Consider the following 16,140-nt stretch of genomic DNA (forward strand, 5'->3'; position numbering starts at 1 on the left):
TATCAAAGCACAATAAATAACTTGTCAATTACTATGACGATCTCAGGTCAAAGGAAACTCTTACATCACATTCTTCAAGAGAATATCCTATTGACAGTTTATGGTAATTCTAACCATTAGAAATTATCCAATGAGTCGGTTCAATGATCATATCTCTATATGCATCATCTATCTATGTGATTTAGTTAATGTGATCAACTAATCTTTATCCCATAAAGACAATCACATAAATATTGATCTAACCAGATTACTAATGTCCAAATTAATAATCCTACGATCAAGAACAAATTTAGATTAAATTATAAGAAACTTTTCTCTCATTATTGTAACGACCCGCCTGGTCGTTTTGCCTTTTTGAACACCGTTCCCTTAAATAAAACCTCTCGTGCGTGCTTTAACTAATTTACGACTTGCGGGGACGGTTGGTTCGGGATTTGGAAGAGTTTTGGGTGAAATATGCCCATTTGATTCCTTAGGATTTTCTTAAAAGGCTAAGTTTGACTTTGGTCAACATTTTGAGCAAACGGACCCGGATTTGTGATTTGACGGTCTCGGAGGGTCCGTAGAAAAATATGGGACCTGGGCGTATGTCCGGAATCGAATTCCGAGGTCCCTAGCCCGAGTAATGAATTTTTATTAAAAATTATTAATCTAAAGTTTTAAGGATTTAAAGAAACTAATTAATGATTTATTTCCTAGGTATCGGGCTTGTATTTTAGTTCCGAGGCCCGTTACATGTCCGAAATATCATTTAAGACGTGCCTGTAAAATTTGGTGTCAATCCGAGTAGTTTTAGGGCGTTTTGGCCCGTTGGAAGAAAATTAAGAACTTGAAGTTCATAAGTTTGATTCATTTGGTTTTAGGGGGTGAATTCTAGATTTAGCATTGTTTTGGGTGTTCCGAAGGTTCGAGTAGGTCCGTCTCGTGATTTCAGACTTGTCGGTATGTTCGGACGGGGCCCGGGAGCCCCGAGCGTCAATCGGACGAGGCTCGAGTGAAGTGAAAAATTTGAGAAAGGGCTTAAGGATTGATGCTTCTGTCATAACCGCAGATGCGGTCCTTGCATCGCAAAAGCGGCTCAGGTAAGTCAGGCCAGGAACTGCAGAAGCGGCTCCCAAGTCGCAGAAGCGGCTCCCAAGCCGCAGATGCGGTCCCAGCTCTTTGGCCCATTTTCGCAGATGCGGTCCTTTTCTCGCAGATGCGGGACCGCAGATGCGGTCCCCTGATCGCAGATGCGGAAATCACTGAACCAGTGAGGTTCATTAAAGACGGGTTCCAACCCATTTTTGACACTTTTCACTCTTTCATTTGCGATTTTGGGAGCTTTGAAGAGAAGGTTTCCACTTAGCATCAAGAGGTAAGTTTATTCCACCCATCCTTAGTTTAATACTTGTATTTTAGGTAGATTAAACACTAGAACTTAGGAAAAATCAAAGGGTTAGAGCTAAACCTAGGGTTTTAACAAAACTTGGATTTAATCACGAAATTTATTATGGAATTAATTAGAAATCATATATTAGTGATCCTTAGGTTGTAGAGAACAACTTCCTTCGAAAAATCTCGGAATCCGAGCACGTGGGCCCGGGGTCGGAAATTAGGAAACTTGTGTTAATGGTTGGGAAATTTCTTAAATAGCTAGAATTCGAACTTGTGAGTCTATATTAACTAGTTCTTACTCCATTTTTAATTAGTTTGGGATTGTTCGGCTCCGAATTGAGGGCTTGGACTTGTTCTTGGCATTTGGAAGTGCACTTTGGAGCGAGGTGAGTCTCCTTGTAAGAGGGAATTGTCCCCATAGGTATAATAATTGAGTAGTTTGTTATTAAATGCGGGAGCTACGTACGTACTAGGTGACGAGAGTCCGTGCGTAGCTTCTATTATGTTAATTGTCCGGGTAGTTTAGGGCCCGTATCATGCTATATTGTAATTGTTTCCATATTTTCTTGCTAATGTGATCACTTAGGATATGCTAGAAACTTGAAAAAGAGATAAGCGAAGGTATACCTTCATTGGACACTTGTATGAATTATTTTGGAAAATAAATGCGCAATCATGTTCTTCCTTGAATTGAATTGATAATTGTGGATCGGGTCGATCGCCTCGGTAGAAATAGATGCATCTATGGTTCGCGTCATTCGACCCTCTGGCAGTGCACAGTTATTTTTCTGTTGGATCGGGCCGTCGACCTCGGCATAACGTGCGCATGAATGTGTGAAATCTTACCCAGGGCGTATTCTGTTAAATATTGAAATGTGTACGGTTAACTGCCAAATCGCTAGGGACATGACTTATTATCTCTTGTTGCATACTGTTGATTATTTGTGATTATCATGCCTAGCAGAACACCTTATTATATTATTTGACCCTAGTAAGTGTCTAGTCGACCTCTCGTCTCTACTTCTTCGAGATTAGACGGGATACTTACTGGGTACATATTATTTATGTACTCATACTACGCTTCTGTACTTAATTGTACAGGGTCTGAGGCAGGTACATTTGACTATCAGTTTGGTGCGCGCCCCTGATTCATAGTCCGAGACTTCCACGGTGAGCTGCTCCTTTCCTGTGGCGTTCGGCAGCTTGATGGAGTCTTTTTCCTACTTTTGCTGTCTACTCTATCTCGGACAGTAGGATAGTTTATTATTTTGTACATTTTACTAGTTGCTCATTACTTGTGACACCGGGTCTTGGCACACACATTAGTAGACGGTATCATTTTTGGGGTTGTATAATTTTATGACTATAATAATAATTTTGATACATTATTGATCGCTTCTGGTCTTAACTTAAATTTGAGAATCTGTTATATTTATTTTTGAGTAAAAGTAAAATGAGAACTTAATTGTATTTTCCGCGTTGGATGGCCTGACAATGGTGTCGGGCGCCATCATGACCTATTGTAGAAAATGGGTCGTGACAATTATCATGATCTCCATCACGATGACAAGTCTCAAAATTTAATCAAGGACCTTATCAAATTAACCAAGCAATTAATAATAATGACAAAAGAATATCAAATGCCATATATATTTTAAGTGAAATAACGTTCATAAAAATATATTCAAATCATTAAATATGAGACTGGATCTAGGCATATCTACTATATCCCTATCAGTAATTTAATTAAGAGATTATATCGTCAAAGTGAGTTTCTGGCCATGTGAATCCAGGAATTTTCCACTTGTTGGACCAAAAGTGCTTCTTTGTCTTTGTCGCAAAAATAAAGAACTAACTCGTCATTTTTCTGTGAAAAAGAGTAATTACAACAAAGGTAGCAGCCATTTTTTATTTTGTTAGAGAGCTCAAATCAAAGAAAAGGCATGAAATAGAATTGGTCGCACATTCAAAATAATTTGAAGAAGGTATTTTTACTTTATTAATTATACTTGATACGGTAGGTAAATAAATGGTATTCAATAATATGTACACCGTACCCTTATATGTTCCCTTCATAATTACTTTCACCTTATAGGTTATTGGGGAAATTAACATTTGATTTGTAAACTGATCCTGGTTGCCAACCGTCTGGAATGACATTCGAGGCAGTGACACTTTGCTTTGTTTCTGAAGTAAGTCTGAGGGAAAAAGGAGGTTTCTGTTTGTCAGGTTGTATGCCAACACTCCAAGTTGCCCCAATCATTCGCTGCATTGGTACCCAACTCGAATTGCTTGTTTGGATTTCAACTAAAGAAAGGTCACCATCTCCATCTACTGCTTCAGATGTAACTGTAAAGAAATTAGGATTGGAGCCTTTGTCCACCTTAAATATGATATTTGTGTTGTAATTACATGCTACCCTGTAAGGTCCAATAAAAATAAAATAAATTAATACATTAGGGGTGTTCCTCATAAGGAAAATAAGAAGAAAAAATCAATTTATTGCTTCCTATATAAAACCTACGAATAAGTTGGAACAAATGAAGTAATTTTTAGTTTTTGTAGAACAACTCACCTTTGGTAAAAAATCGAGATTTTTCCTGCATTATATAATTGTGAAGCTTCACCAGACTTCGCCAATTTTCCAAAGGCAATTCCACTTATATCGAAATGAACCGGATCATTATTGCATGCTCCTGGGCATTCATCTGTAAGAGTTACTGTTATTGGATTCCCCGAACAATATGGATTTTGGTCTTGGGTGCACAACACCTGAAAAACAATGTCGATATTATAGAGATGTAATGCATTTATGCATGAAACTAAAATATTCATGCACATTCTCTCTTTGTTTTAGAGTTTCATTTCCTTGTCATCTCATGCAAAATAAGACACGTTTATTCTAGAATTATAAATTTACCAAATCAGTAGCGAAATCAGAAATTCTGTCAAGTGAATTCGAAAAGATCTAAAAGTATTACATTTAGAATTTGTACCTATATTTTCTCTTATGAGGAGATTTAAAAATATTTTTTTATCCAATTTACGTTATATAACTTTATTTGTTGAATTTCATTCATTTATGTGACTCCGCCACATAAAATATGTTTACCTGGTAGCATGCACCACATCCAGAGCCTTGCTTAAAAAGAGCTTGATTTCCCGCTGTGATCATTGCATTATAGGGAGCGCTTGCTACGTCATTTTCAAGCCCACATGCTCCACCTAGAGCAGAATAATAAGAATAATTTATGTATTTCAATCATTTAGCCCTAGAATTATTAATAAAGTATGTAAAATTAAGACTATATTGATTAAGTCATTTCGGTGAATATTTGTCTACAAAATTCTATTCGTATATTTTTTTTTTTTAATTATGTAGGGGGAAGTGAAGAGAAAATTGATAAGGGAATAATTACAAGAGCAAATCATACCCTCACCAACAAAGTAAAATTCAGATAGCCAACAACTGAACTATTAAGATTTACCTTCAAAGTTATATTTGAAATCTAAAGCAGGTTAAATTTAAAATCTAGTAGATCTACTACATTAGTCTTATGAAAAAGGAGAGTAGAAACAAACGACTATACAAGACATTACCACTCCCAGGACTAGTAGGATTTTCATAAAAGGTTGCAACAGCTTGTGAATAACCGCTTGGTTGGCAAGAGGAAAATCTAACCAAATACGAGCAAAAGGCTACAAAATTCCAAAGGAAAAGGCACTTAGGGAAATTTGTAGCCATGGCCTAGCAAATTATCTTTGATTAACTAAGTGATACTCTAATATTTTTGCTAATTGCTTATGTAATGCCATGTTAATTGGTACTATTTATAATTAAAAAAATGAATATTAGTTAGATGAGGATATTAATTATGAATAATGAACCACTTTGCCAAAGTTGAGGATATTAATTATGATAATGAACCATTTTGCCAATTTAAGGTAAGAACTTTATTGTCTCACTTTCTGATTAGTTGCGGGATTTATAATGCAGAATTATAAAGGATGACGATTGAAAGATTACTACATCTCATAATCCTCATCATCTCTTTAATTGTTTTATTTCTTTTTGCCATATGCCAACTAAACGACATATGATTTAAGATCTCTACAAATATAGAACAAGAGGCATGTACATATCAAAATGCATAACAACTAACCGTAAGTTGAGAAGATCAAAAGAAAAACATATCGATTAATTAATACTTGCTTAATTTTTTCAAATGATTAACGTTTTTCATAAGAAGCATTTTTCGCAATGATAAACCTTATTCTTTTCTTTAATAACAAGCATTGCTACCATTATATAAATTGTAACTTTAAAATAATTATTTGAAGCTCAAATTGATTGATCTCAATTGTAACTTTATGTACACTTGTTCCCATATATACATGACTGTCCTATAAGGATTAAAATTTTCTCGCAATTTTCTAACCAGTTGATATGTTACATTTAGTCAAAATGAGCATTTAAAGGTTAAAGTCTCCGCTTATCTCAAGTCCTTAGCTTAGACTTGACTACAACATCGCAAACGTGTCAACAAGTGTCAATCTACATAATTAGGAATCATTTGATTAATCAAATGTCAACCATTACAATATTTGATTAGTGTATACAAATAATTAATCCCAGCATAAAACTCCCCATATGATGTTTGGTTAACAGTACTAAATAATATTCATATTGAATTATGTGGAAATCTAGAATATGGAATAAGAATACATGTATTAATAACAAGATTTAACTATTTAAAAACAATTGTATGTCAAACCTATTTTTCGCGATAATATTGGTTAAATGTACAAAATATTAAAATAAGGGGTCAAATGTATGAAAAGTATATTGATTCAATGGCATTTTGAGCCATAATTGACGTTGTTAATCTCTAACTAATGTAGAATCTACAGAAAGAAAAGAAGACGTGGTAGCTTTAAAATCATTAAACCAACTCAAACAGAAGAGAGATTACTTAAAACAAAGTAGTGGGTCATTATGGTTTGATTCCATTCCTATATTGAAAACCTGACAATACAATACACAACCATAGGAAAAAATGATAGAGAAAACTGATCAGACCGACTCTAATTTGCAACTTCTTACATTACATTGGTTCAATTCATTTTCAAAATTTTCGCATAGTTTAAAAGTTGAGACATATTGCAAGTTTTAATCTTATTTAACTTTGCTGTACAAAATACTTGGAACTCTTCCTTTTTCGTTAATATTAGTAATGTGGTTCAAGGCATTGTTTGTAGTCAATTGTTAACGCTCGAAATGATCAAAATATGTAGTACATCTATAATTTGTGCTCGTATTAAGTTGTACCAGGGGCGGATGCACCTTGGCTTAAGCGGTGTCATCCGATACCGCTTCATCGGAAAAGTTTACTAAATATGTTATTAACATGCAAAAATAACATATGTAGAATATTACTTGAACTGGATATTGCGTCAGCTCGCGTGGTTAAGTGCATCTTTTGCTTCTCTTAGGTCGTGAGTACAAACCCCACCAGCAGCATACGTTTTTTATTTTAAGAATTTTGTGCCCTATCTATTAAAAGATTACTCTTATATTAACTTCTAGGATGCTAGTCCATTGTTAGTTGTCATGTTTTTTTTGTGTGTAGAGGTTATTTAAGAACAATTTGCAAAATCATGCGAATGATAAGGTTTTGAGTAATTATTTGATGCTTTTATAGAAAAAAAAAAAAGAGGTATTTGGAAATAATTTTTAATGAGGATACCAAATAGAACTAAAAAATGACGAATTCAACTTAAAAAAATAAATACTCATCGAGGAGAGTTGTATTAATAGTTTTTTTTAATATGATTCGAACTGTATTTTTTAATTTATTCATTTTCTTAAATATCGATACCGCTTAAGAATAATCCTGCCTACGCCCCTGAGTTGTACTGCCGAAAGAAAAACTTTGTGAACTTCATCCAACTATAGTCAGACCTCTCTATAACAGTATCCATATATATCAGTCATTCACTATAAAATTCAAGTTTTCCTTGGAACCGATTTTTTAAGTTATATTTTACCTTTCTATAACAACTTTTTACCTATAACAGCAACGGTTGTATTTATAGTAGAACGCTCTTTGTAAAATTATCTTATCTATAATAGCTATATAGAATCTTTAAGATTACTAATAACAATTCTAGAAATATGCACACAATCTTTTCCATTGAACAAAGTTTCTATCTTGCATAAGGCACAAGATTTGAAGATCTGCATATGATATATTTTTCATTAGATACCTTTTTGTTGAAAATTTGGGCACGAGTCTTCGTCAATTCGGGTGTTATATCGGTAGTAAGAGAATGAAATCTACGAAACAGCTACAATTACAAAATTCTTCCATCAATTTTGAAAGAATTTATTTTCCTAGTAGCTTTAAAATGTGTGCCTTAGAGTTTAAATCTTTGTACGTTTAGTTAATGAATTTATTAATAATGTATTAGCTTTCTTCAATATATACCTAGTGAAATGCATATCTTCTGAGATTTTAAATTTGAAGAATTTTCTTATCTTTTATATGTAATATTAAAAAATAAAAAATAAATAATTTTTGGATAAGTTCTATCTATAACAGCCAAAAGAATATTTAAATGTCAAATGATGTTATAGGTGTATAACAGTCATTCGCTATCAAAGCAGAAAAATCTCGTAATAAACGACGTTACTATAGAGCGGTTTGACTGTAGTTAACTCTTTTTAATTTGGATTCTATAATCTTTTTTGTTTGGGAAGAGAGAAATACTTTTAGATGGGTGGAGGAAACGGATGAAATCGGGTCATTTAATTTCCATAGGGACACGTGGCTTCAATCAAGATGTGTATTGAAAAATGAAAATTTACTTCCTTTGGCAAACTAACACCCTATTTATTGCTCCATGCATTCACTTTACTCTTATGTTTCCTTTTACTTGTTCATTATTGATTTTGCACACTCTTTAGGAAATAATAAATAAAATATATAATTTACCATGATACCCATATTAATTGGTGTATAGTCTTAATGGATTTGAAAAATGATTCGGAAAGAGAAATTAATGCTAAGGGCAAAATAGAAAAAAAATTTATTTTTCTCTTGAAATGCGAAAAATGACAAGTAAAAATGAAAATTTATTTTTAGAATACTTGACAATTAAAAGTGAACGGAGGGAGTACTTGTCAAGTATTCCATAAATAAATTTTTATTTTTACTTGTCACTTTTCGCAGAGAAAAATAATTTATTTTTATGTTTTGCCCTTAGTATTAATTAGACAAGAGTGGGTTGCTCTACTGGTGAGCACCCTCCACTTCGAACCAAGAGGTTGTGAGTTCGAGTCACCCCAAGAGCAAGGTGAGGAGTTCTTGGAGGGAGGGATGCCAAGGGTCTATCAGAAACAGTCTCTCTACCCCAGGGTAGGGGTAAGGTCTGCGTACACACTACCCTCCCCAGACCCCGCAAGTGTGATTATACTGGGTTGTTGTTGTTGTTGTTGTTGCCCTTAGTAATAATTACTCATTCCAAATTATTTTTCAAATCCATTAAGATTGTACACCAATTAAGATGGGTATCATGGTAAATTATGCACTTTACTTATTATTTCTTAAGGGGGGTGCGAAGCCAATAATGGATAAGTAAAAGTGAACCGGGGGGGGGGGGGGGGGGGAGTATAAACCAAAACAATTTTAAAATATTATTACTCATACTTTTCTATTTTATAGCAAAACATGTATTTATTCAATTCCCTACCATTGAGGCGTGAAATATGCCAATTATGTTTTTTATTTCTCTCTTCCTTCTCTCTCTATCAACAAGATTCTCAATCCTTTCTTTTCTCCTTCAAATCTCTCTCCTTTTTCTATCGAGGCAGCCGTCGTACCAGCCATTTTTGGTGGCGATGGTGGACTTTCTGAAGCGAAGAGAATAGGTCTGAAACAAAGAGGGAGTAGGCGAACAGATCTGGTCATGGCTACGAATTGAGCTTTTGAAAATATGAAGCAGAGTCGCCGGAGAAGATTTGAGGGCGGGATTTTGTTCGTCTTCATTTTCAGTTTTAATACAATATATACAGTATTTTGCTTGGCCGGAAAACGCCATCTTCGGCAAACTTTCTTCTCTTCTTTGCTATTGAGTCAATACAAATACATTGCATCCTGTACAAATGCATATGTTTGTATAAATACATTATATTTTCGCTTGTATTTAAATATTTCAAAGGTCTGTATTTTCTAATACAGCCAAATATCACTATTTTGTGATTTTTTATTGTTTGAATATAGTCGAACTGAATATGGTGAATTAAATACAATGTATAATAGTGAAGAATTTATATATATTAATAAAGCTGGGCATTGAGAAGGTGATGTGGCATCCCTCTATGTCCAGCAATTGCATTTATCTATTATCTCCTTTTTTTGGCATTTTTACCTTTTTCCTTCACATTCAATTCAATAAATAAATAAATAAAAACTGTATTAAACAAGAAGCAAGCGTTGTTTGAAACGTTTCTTGGGTCATTTATTGGAGAGTCCAATCGTTTCTTGGAAGTCCAAGATAAAACAACGGCCCCTTCCTCAAATATAAGACAAGCCAAATTTGGAACCAATGGTGGCAGACTTTCAATTCGGATTTCGAGTATGAAATCAGCGATCATCATCTGTTGTCAAATTTTATCATCCTCTTAACCAATTCAAGGTATTCTTACTTTAATATTAAGGGTTTTTGCTTTGCTACTTTTACTATCCTTCAAAGCTTATATTTGTCTCACCTTACAACGTTTCTTTTGAGAGCAATAATTGGGCATATCCTGGAATGGGTTGTGCCTTCTTTAAAAACAAATTAATATTTTGTATTAAATAAAAAAAAATTTGTGACAAATGGTTGAAACTTATCTGTATGTCTAATTTGAGGATATTGTTACAACTTACATATATGTATGCCATTTAGATTACACATATGCGTTACATTGTTAAATTATTATTTTCAATCTACAATTTGAATGGGGGAGGTATATGTGATTGGGTCAATGGATTTCTCCCGCTGTGTCAAGTGGGAGAATACTTTTGTTTATAACTGAGAATGTATTGTGCATTTTATAATTTCTCCTGCAAAATATGAAAATATATCATCATATAGATTCTATGTCGTTCTCAAATGATGTTATGCTTGACAATTATATTACGATTATTTGTGGTTTAGATTTCTTAGAATGAATAGGCGTGAATAAAATTTATAAATATGAAATGAGTCTAAATAGAGCAGAGTGGGAATTAATGACTTTTCTTTGTCCTCCTCTTTCAACTTTTTCTCCTTTGTTTTTCATTTTTGAGAAATAATTTGTTTATGTCTATTTTTGCCGTGATTGTTTGGCAACGAACATATATTTTGTATTATTTGAATTAATATAATATCACAAAAATACATAAATATATATAAAAGAAATTAAACTTTGAGGTGAACGTTGATTAAATGTCGTAAAAATGAAAATTTCTCAATATTCATTAAGTGTTTTAAAAGTTATATTTTCTCTCTTCTTCCTTTTATACGTTATTTTGGAAATATAAGAATACTCCACATACAATAGTAGAGAAAAAGAATAATGCAAAGATATTATAGAAATAGAAAACTAAACCTTGCATTGAATTTTAAGTTTCAGTCTATACAATATTTCTTGCAAAGGAGTGTGTGTATATATATATATATATATAGATACACTCCTTTATCTTTCCTTTATTTGCTAAAGATCACATTTATCTTTCCTTTTTTTTTTTTTGCTTCTTTTCTCTCATTGTTTTCTTTTTTCATATTCAAATTATGTTAGAAAGCCCAAAAGTTTGTATTAAGAAACTAGATGTGTGTTGCCCGAGCTAAGGCCGGGCCCAACATATCGGTTCATAAAATATGAAATACATTTTACTTTTACTTAATAAAAAGTGAAGAAGCACCAGTAAAAGAATGCATAGAAATGTCAAAAAATGAGACTTTCTCGAGGAAATGTGCACCGATAAAGAGAGGAAGCACCCTATAAGTACTACACCCTGTTATGTCCAATTTAACTTGCACAACACAAACTATATGCATCAATGACTCTAATCTAGCATTCAAGACATGCTCCAGAATCGGCATCGGTTAGCCGTCATATCTAACATATCTGTTACTATTATACTAAAACAATAAAATTTACTCTTCGTATTTCTTTGAAAAGGTAAATAGACAATTTTTCTAACATATGCTCAGCTCTTTTTTTTGCTCATTCAATGATTCTTTAGTGTTACCTACCACTCCCGCCATATAGAAAATACTAAGATATAGCTATTCGTTTGCCTGTGCCAATTCTTCCTCACATCCTTATCCATTTGAATTTGGCTAAACTTCTTAGCAGTAACAAATGAATTACAGAGCAGAGTGTAGCCTAAGATTTATATCCACACACACACACAATCTCTTATTACAACAATCAATAAGTTAGGAGTCAGAAAGTTATAAGAGCTATTCGATTACTGTACTCTATGTACAATCAATGACGAAGAAACCTCGCTAGAAGTTAAGGAATCCATATCTTCTAAGGCACCAGCATAAACCTAACAAATGTAAGACTTGAATATCTGTTACTCACGGTGGGGATGCCCTTTAGATGACTTTGAAGTGGCATATCATGACGAAACTTAACTTTTTCAACTGTAAGCCTTGAATATCCTAACTTTTTCAACTGTAAGCCTTGAATATCCATTACAATATCATATATCAATTATTCCAATGATATGAAGCTAAACATGACCAAATAAGCTGAGCATGTCATACTCATAAGGAATTTTTACTGAGATATATACTCCCCCGGTGGTTGAAAGAGCTGAAACTTTTCAATCAAAACAAAGAATAGAAATATTAATACATATATTCCTTTTCTCCATTACTAATGCTGCTCCTGCAGCATCCATAAAATATTTATTGATGTCTCGACCTAAATTAGAGGAAAATTTTCATAACCAAAGTGGTGTCGTTACACAATAAAGATAACAACTGCAAAAGGGAATTCATTTTTCCCGTAACGAAATTTAAATTTATCTTATCACGTAATATTTTCAAGTCAGGAGTCACCACTATATGTATCAATGTTTCTAACTCAAAACGATTGACTCTTTTAAACTATGATATTCTTATCTGAAATTATCATTGACAATGAAATACTAAAATAGTGAACAAATACTTCAACTTTGTATCTCTCTATATTTAAATTTCAATATACCATAATGGATGACACAACATCAATGCACCCGTGAAGGAAACTACTGAAGATCTAAGTGTAAGAGACGTTGAGATTATAAACTTCTTTTTGAATAAAAGAGTGATGTTCCAACATTGTTATTACCAAAAAATCACAAAATAATGTAAAGTGAATGAGTCTTCAAAGATATCCTTGCAATTTCATTTTCTTTTATGTTACTTTGTCACATAAACTTGCGATTCAACAATCAATATTGGTTGAAGCTGCAAAATTTATTGTAAGACATCAGACAAATTTTGTCTATTAGGATTACTTATAGTTCTACTTGGACTCATTAGCTTCTTGAATTTGCCTAACAAGAATTTGATTTGCCATGCTTGTTGCTTTCCTTTTCGTTTATCTTCTCTGACTTTGTATCTCTATTGATGTGTAACTGATCTAATAACTTTGAATATTTTTTCACAGTGATACAAGAATAAAGTAGTATTTTTTCCAGTTTGACATATTTAAATTTCCTTTTTTTTTTCTAAGTTAACATATTTAAAGCTCCCTATGTATGTATATACTGTTAAATGGAAATATGTGTTTATCATCAACTTGATGCTTTTTTCTCTTTCAGTAAAATGCAGGAAAGTTTCCTTTTTGTTAAGAAGAATTAACTAAATGCTGATTTTCAACAGAAAGTAAAGGAAAACTAACAGTTTTTAAGTAAATATCAAGATCACATTAGGTTTTGCTGCACATTTTTTCACATGAATCATGCGTAAGCATAGGCAGTTTTGCTACTAATCAAAATTAGTTTCTTAATTGGTTGACTTATGGGAATATCATATATGCCAATACAAATTTTATGAAAACATTAGAGACATCTTTAAAGTACTATATTAAAAATATGCTAAATTTCCTCAAGTAAACAATGCAAGACATTTTACCTTTAATAAGAAAAGGAGCCTGAAAACTTCCAGTAAAAGATGACAACGCGTCAATACACAAACCTTTACAACAACAAAACTATCATCCAGTATTATGACATCAAGCTTTATTTGGCGACCCTGTTCCTTGAAGCCCATAGCTAGACCAATATCAACCTTCAAGACAGATGCAAGACAAATTATTATGGAAAATATCTTAGCCAAACTCGCATGATAGAGACAATGAGAGTGAACATGACAGCTTAATTTGGAGGGTAGAAAGCAAAACTACGAATAAAAATTTTGAACATCAATTAGTACAATTTTAAGATGCATATAGGCAAATATAGACTTTTTCTATCCGATTCCAACTTTCCAAAATATGAGCTCATTCATCTATCAAATACAATTTGTGAGAAAGAAGAAAATGAAGAATAAAAAGGGCGAATGATGCTACTTTAAAATTCAGAAATAACACATCAAAAATGAAATGCGTCAGCATTCATAAAACAAAAGAACAGATTGAATGAAAGTTTTACTCCTTCGATCCAGCAAGACCCGAAAAGGATAGCGCGTCAACTATTATAATAACAAATTAGAAAATATTAAAACCATCATTAAATTCCGAGTCAATTTCTCGGAAGGTCACTGAAAGAAATTGTTTGTGAAAGCCACTTTACTTTGTTTTGTAACTAAAAAATTATTATATTTTGCCAATTGTAACTCAAAAGTCAATCGACACTTTTAGGGCATATTAAATATTGTTGTTCATATTTCTTTTGCAACCCAACCATTTAAAAGATTAGAAACATCCATTTAAACATGACCCAACCTGCTAAAGGAAAATCGAAAATTGCTGTGACTAGATTATTTCGTAACAAATCCATTTAAGAAATAGTAACTCATTAAGTAGCAATAGATAAATGTGGATCAGTTTTTAAAGTATATAAAGAATTACGTAGAGAGAAGTAGGAATTGGGTCCTTGCCTGTGTTGGAGTAGAAGAAGTTTATCCCACTCTAATATGCAGCAGACCAATTTACCTTGCAATTCAACCCAGTTTGAAATCAATCAGTCAAAAAGTTCGTATAGGAAGATGGCAGAGCAACTAATTAATAGAAGAGAAGTAAGAATGAGATGCAGTTTCCATTCATACGGTCTTAGATGAGATGGACATTCATAAAATAAATAGATGTAATAAAATTCAAATGGAGTAAGAGAAGAATAAACCTGAGAGAGTGTTGAATCATAGGAAGAGAGCAGGAATGGAACATTCCAGTATATTTTGTTTAAAATGATGATGCAAGACGGAAGAAGACGCGTTTTAGTAAGCAAAGCATAGGTTAAAGTGAAATACCAATTATACCCTTGGTCGACCAACATTACAAATTTATTAAAATTATTATTTGTTGGTGTTTAGTTAATTAACTTTTGAGGTTTAACAAGCTATATTTTTAAAAATTATTTTTGAATATAAAAATATTTAGTTTGAAATCGTCTTCAAATAGTATGAATAGATGAAAATCATTTAATTTTTATTTTCAAATTGCTTAAGATAGTATGGGAAAATATGAAAATCTTGTAAAGATCTATATTTCTTTTTGTTGTTATTTTATTTAAAAATTAATTTTATTTTCACTATGGAAACTTCTATTTGAATAAAACAAAATTAATAATTTTCCAAAATGAGAAAAAGATTGGAAATGAGCATTTGCACCGCACAAATAGTCTAATCAACACATGCATAGTGCATTTAAAGGAGAGTTGTGGCTAGAGAAATGTGGGTTCACGTGTATTTTGCATTTAAGAAATGCAAACATGAAATTTTTATGAAATGACATATATGCCCTTGGTCAACCATCTTTCCTTTTCTATATAATAGAAATTAAGTAATGAACAATCAAAAACGGCTTTCTTAATCTTCGTGACGCAACAAATTCCTCAACATAACTTCTTAATTAATGGTAAGGGAGTAATTAACATTCAAAATTAGAAGAATGAGAAACGGCAAAACTAATTAAAATAAAGGAAGATGAGTATATCTTTGTGTTGGGAGTATATGCAACTGTAACTTGCGGCCATGCGCATGAAACATTACATTGAGGAGGGACTCAATCATAATTGTGGAGTAAGGATCAAGATATGAGAAGTTGGTTCTGGAGGCCATATTCATAATGCAACAATATAATCACCTCTCCACAGCAATGTCAGCTGCTATGTTTTAGACGTTGACGATTTCAGCAATTTGCTTGTATTAGATTCTTTCTCAAATGTATATTTCAGATAATCTATTTCAATGTTTAGTAGCTAGAATATGCTTTAAGTTTCACAAGACTGGTGTCATGTACTTTTAATTTACTATAATTCTATTTTAGAACTGGTTTTTTCTTTTATTCAGTTGTATGAAACGTTGATGTATTAATTACTGTTATATATATGTGGCATTAAATTTCTTATTTCAGGATATTATTTATGAATAAGATTTTGTTAGACTTATATAGCATCATCTATCTTCAAATCAAGTATCAAAGCTATTGTTATAATGTCAGTTGACCGAGGAAAATAAGAGTATCAATATGCTTGAGACTTCAAATTCTTAAAATATACATATCTTGTGATGATTTTT

The 16,140-nt window shown here is 32.6% G+C and overlaps 1 protein-coding gene and 1 long non-coding RNA gene across 2 annotated transcripts; both read right to left on the reverse strand.

Moving 5' to 3' along the window:
• Window positions 1-3,466: 3,466 nt before the first annotated feature.
• LOC109241041 (putative expansin-B2) lies at window positions 3,467-5,122 on the reverse strand. The gene is made up of 4 exons (XM_019407749.1): window positions 4,978-5,122; window positions 4,490-4,602; window positions 3,953-4,149; window positions 3,467-3,797 (listed from the first exon to the last, which is right to left on the reverse strand). The coding sequence occupies exons 1-4, from the start codon at window positions 5,120-5,122 to the stop codon at window positions 3,467-3,469; spliced, it is 786 nt and encodes a 261-aa protein (XP_019263294.1).
• Window positions 5,123-11,715: 6,593 nt separating this feature from the next.
• LOC109241046 lies at window positions 11,716-13,691 on the reverse strand. The gene is made up of 2 exons (XR_002070179.1): window positions 13,537-13,691; window positions 11,716-12,235 (listed from the first exon to the last, which is right to left on the reverse strand). It is a non-coding gene; the product is annotated as an uncharacterized LOC109241046 (long non-coding RNA).
• Window positions 13,692-16,140: the final 2,449 nt, after the last annotated feature.

This window comes from Nicotiana attenuata, unplaced genomic scaffold, assembly GCF_001879085.1.
Source record: "Nicotiana attenuata strain UT unplaced genomic scaffold, NIATTr2, whole genome shotgun sequence".
Classification (NCBI taxonomy): Eukaryota; Viridiplantae; Streptophyta; class Magnoliopsida; order Solanales; family Solanaceae; genus Nicotiana; species Nicotiana attenuata.

What these genes read in the sequence shown, in the direction of transcription:
- LOC109241041 (XM_019407749.1), bottom strand. Translation starts at nt 5,122, where the DNA reads ATGGCTACAAATTTCCCTAAGTGCCTTTTCCTTTGGAATTTTGTAGCC. An exon ending in TCCTACTAGTCCTGGGAGTG is followed by an intron (nt 4,603 to 4,977) that starts GTAATGTCTTGT and finishes ATTCTGCTCTAG; the next exon opens with GTGGAGCATGTGGGCTTGAA. An exon ending in GATGTGGTGCATGCTACCAG is followed by an intron (nt 4,150 to 4,489) that starts GTAAACATATTT and finishes ATTGTTTTTCAG; the next exon opens with GTGTTGTGCACCCAAGACCA.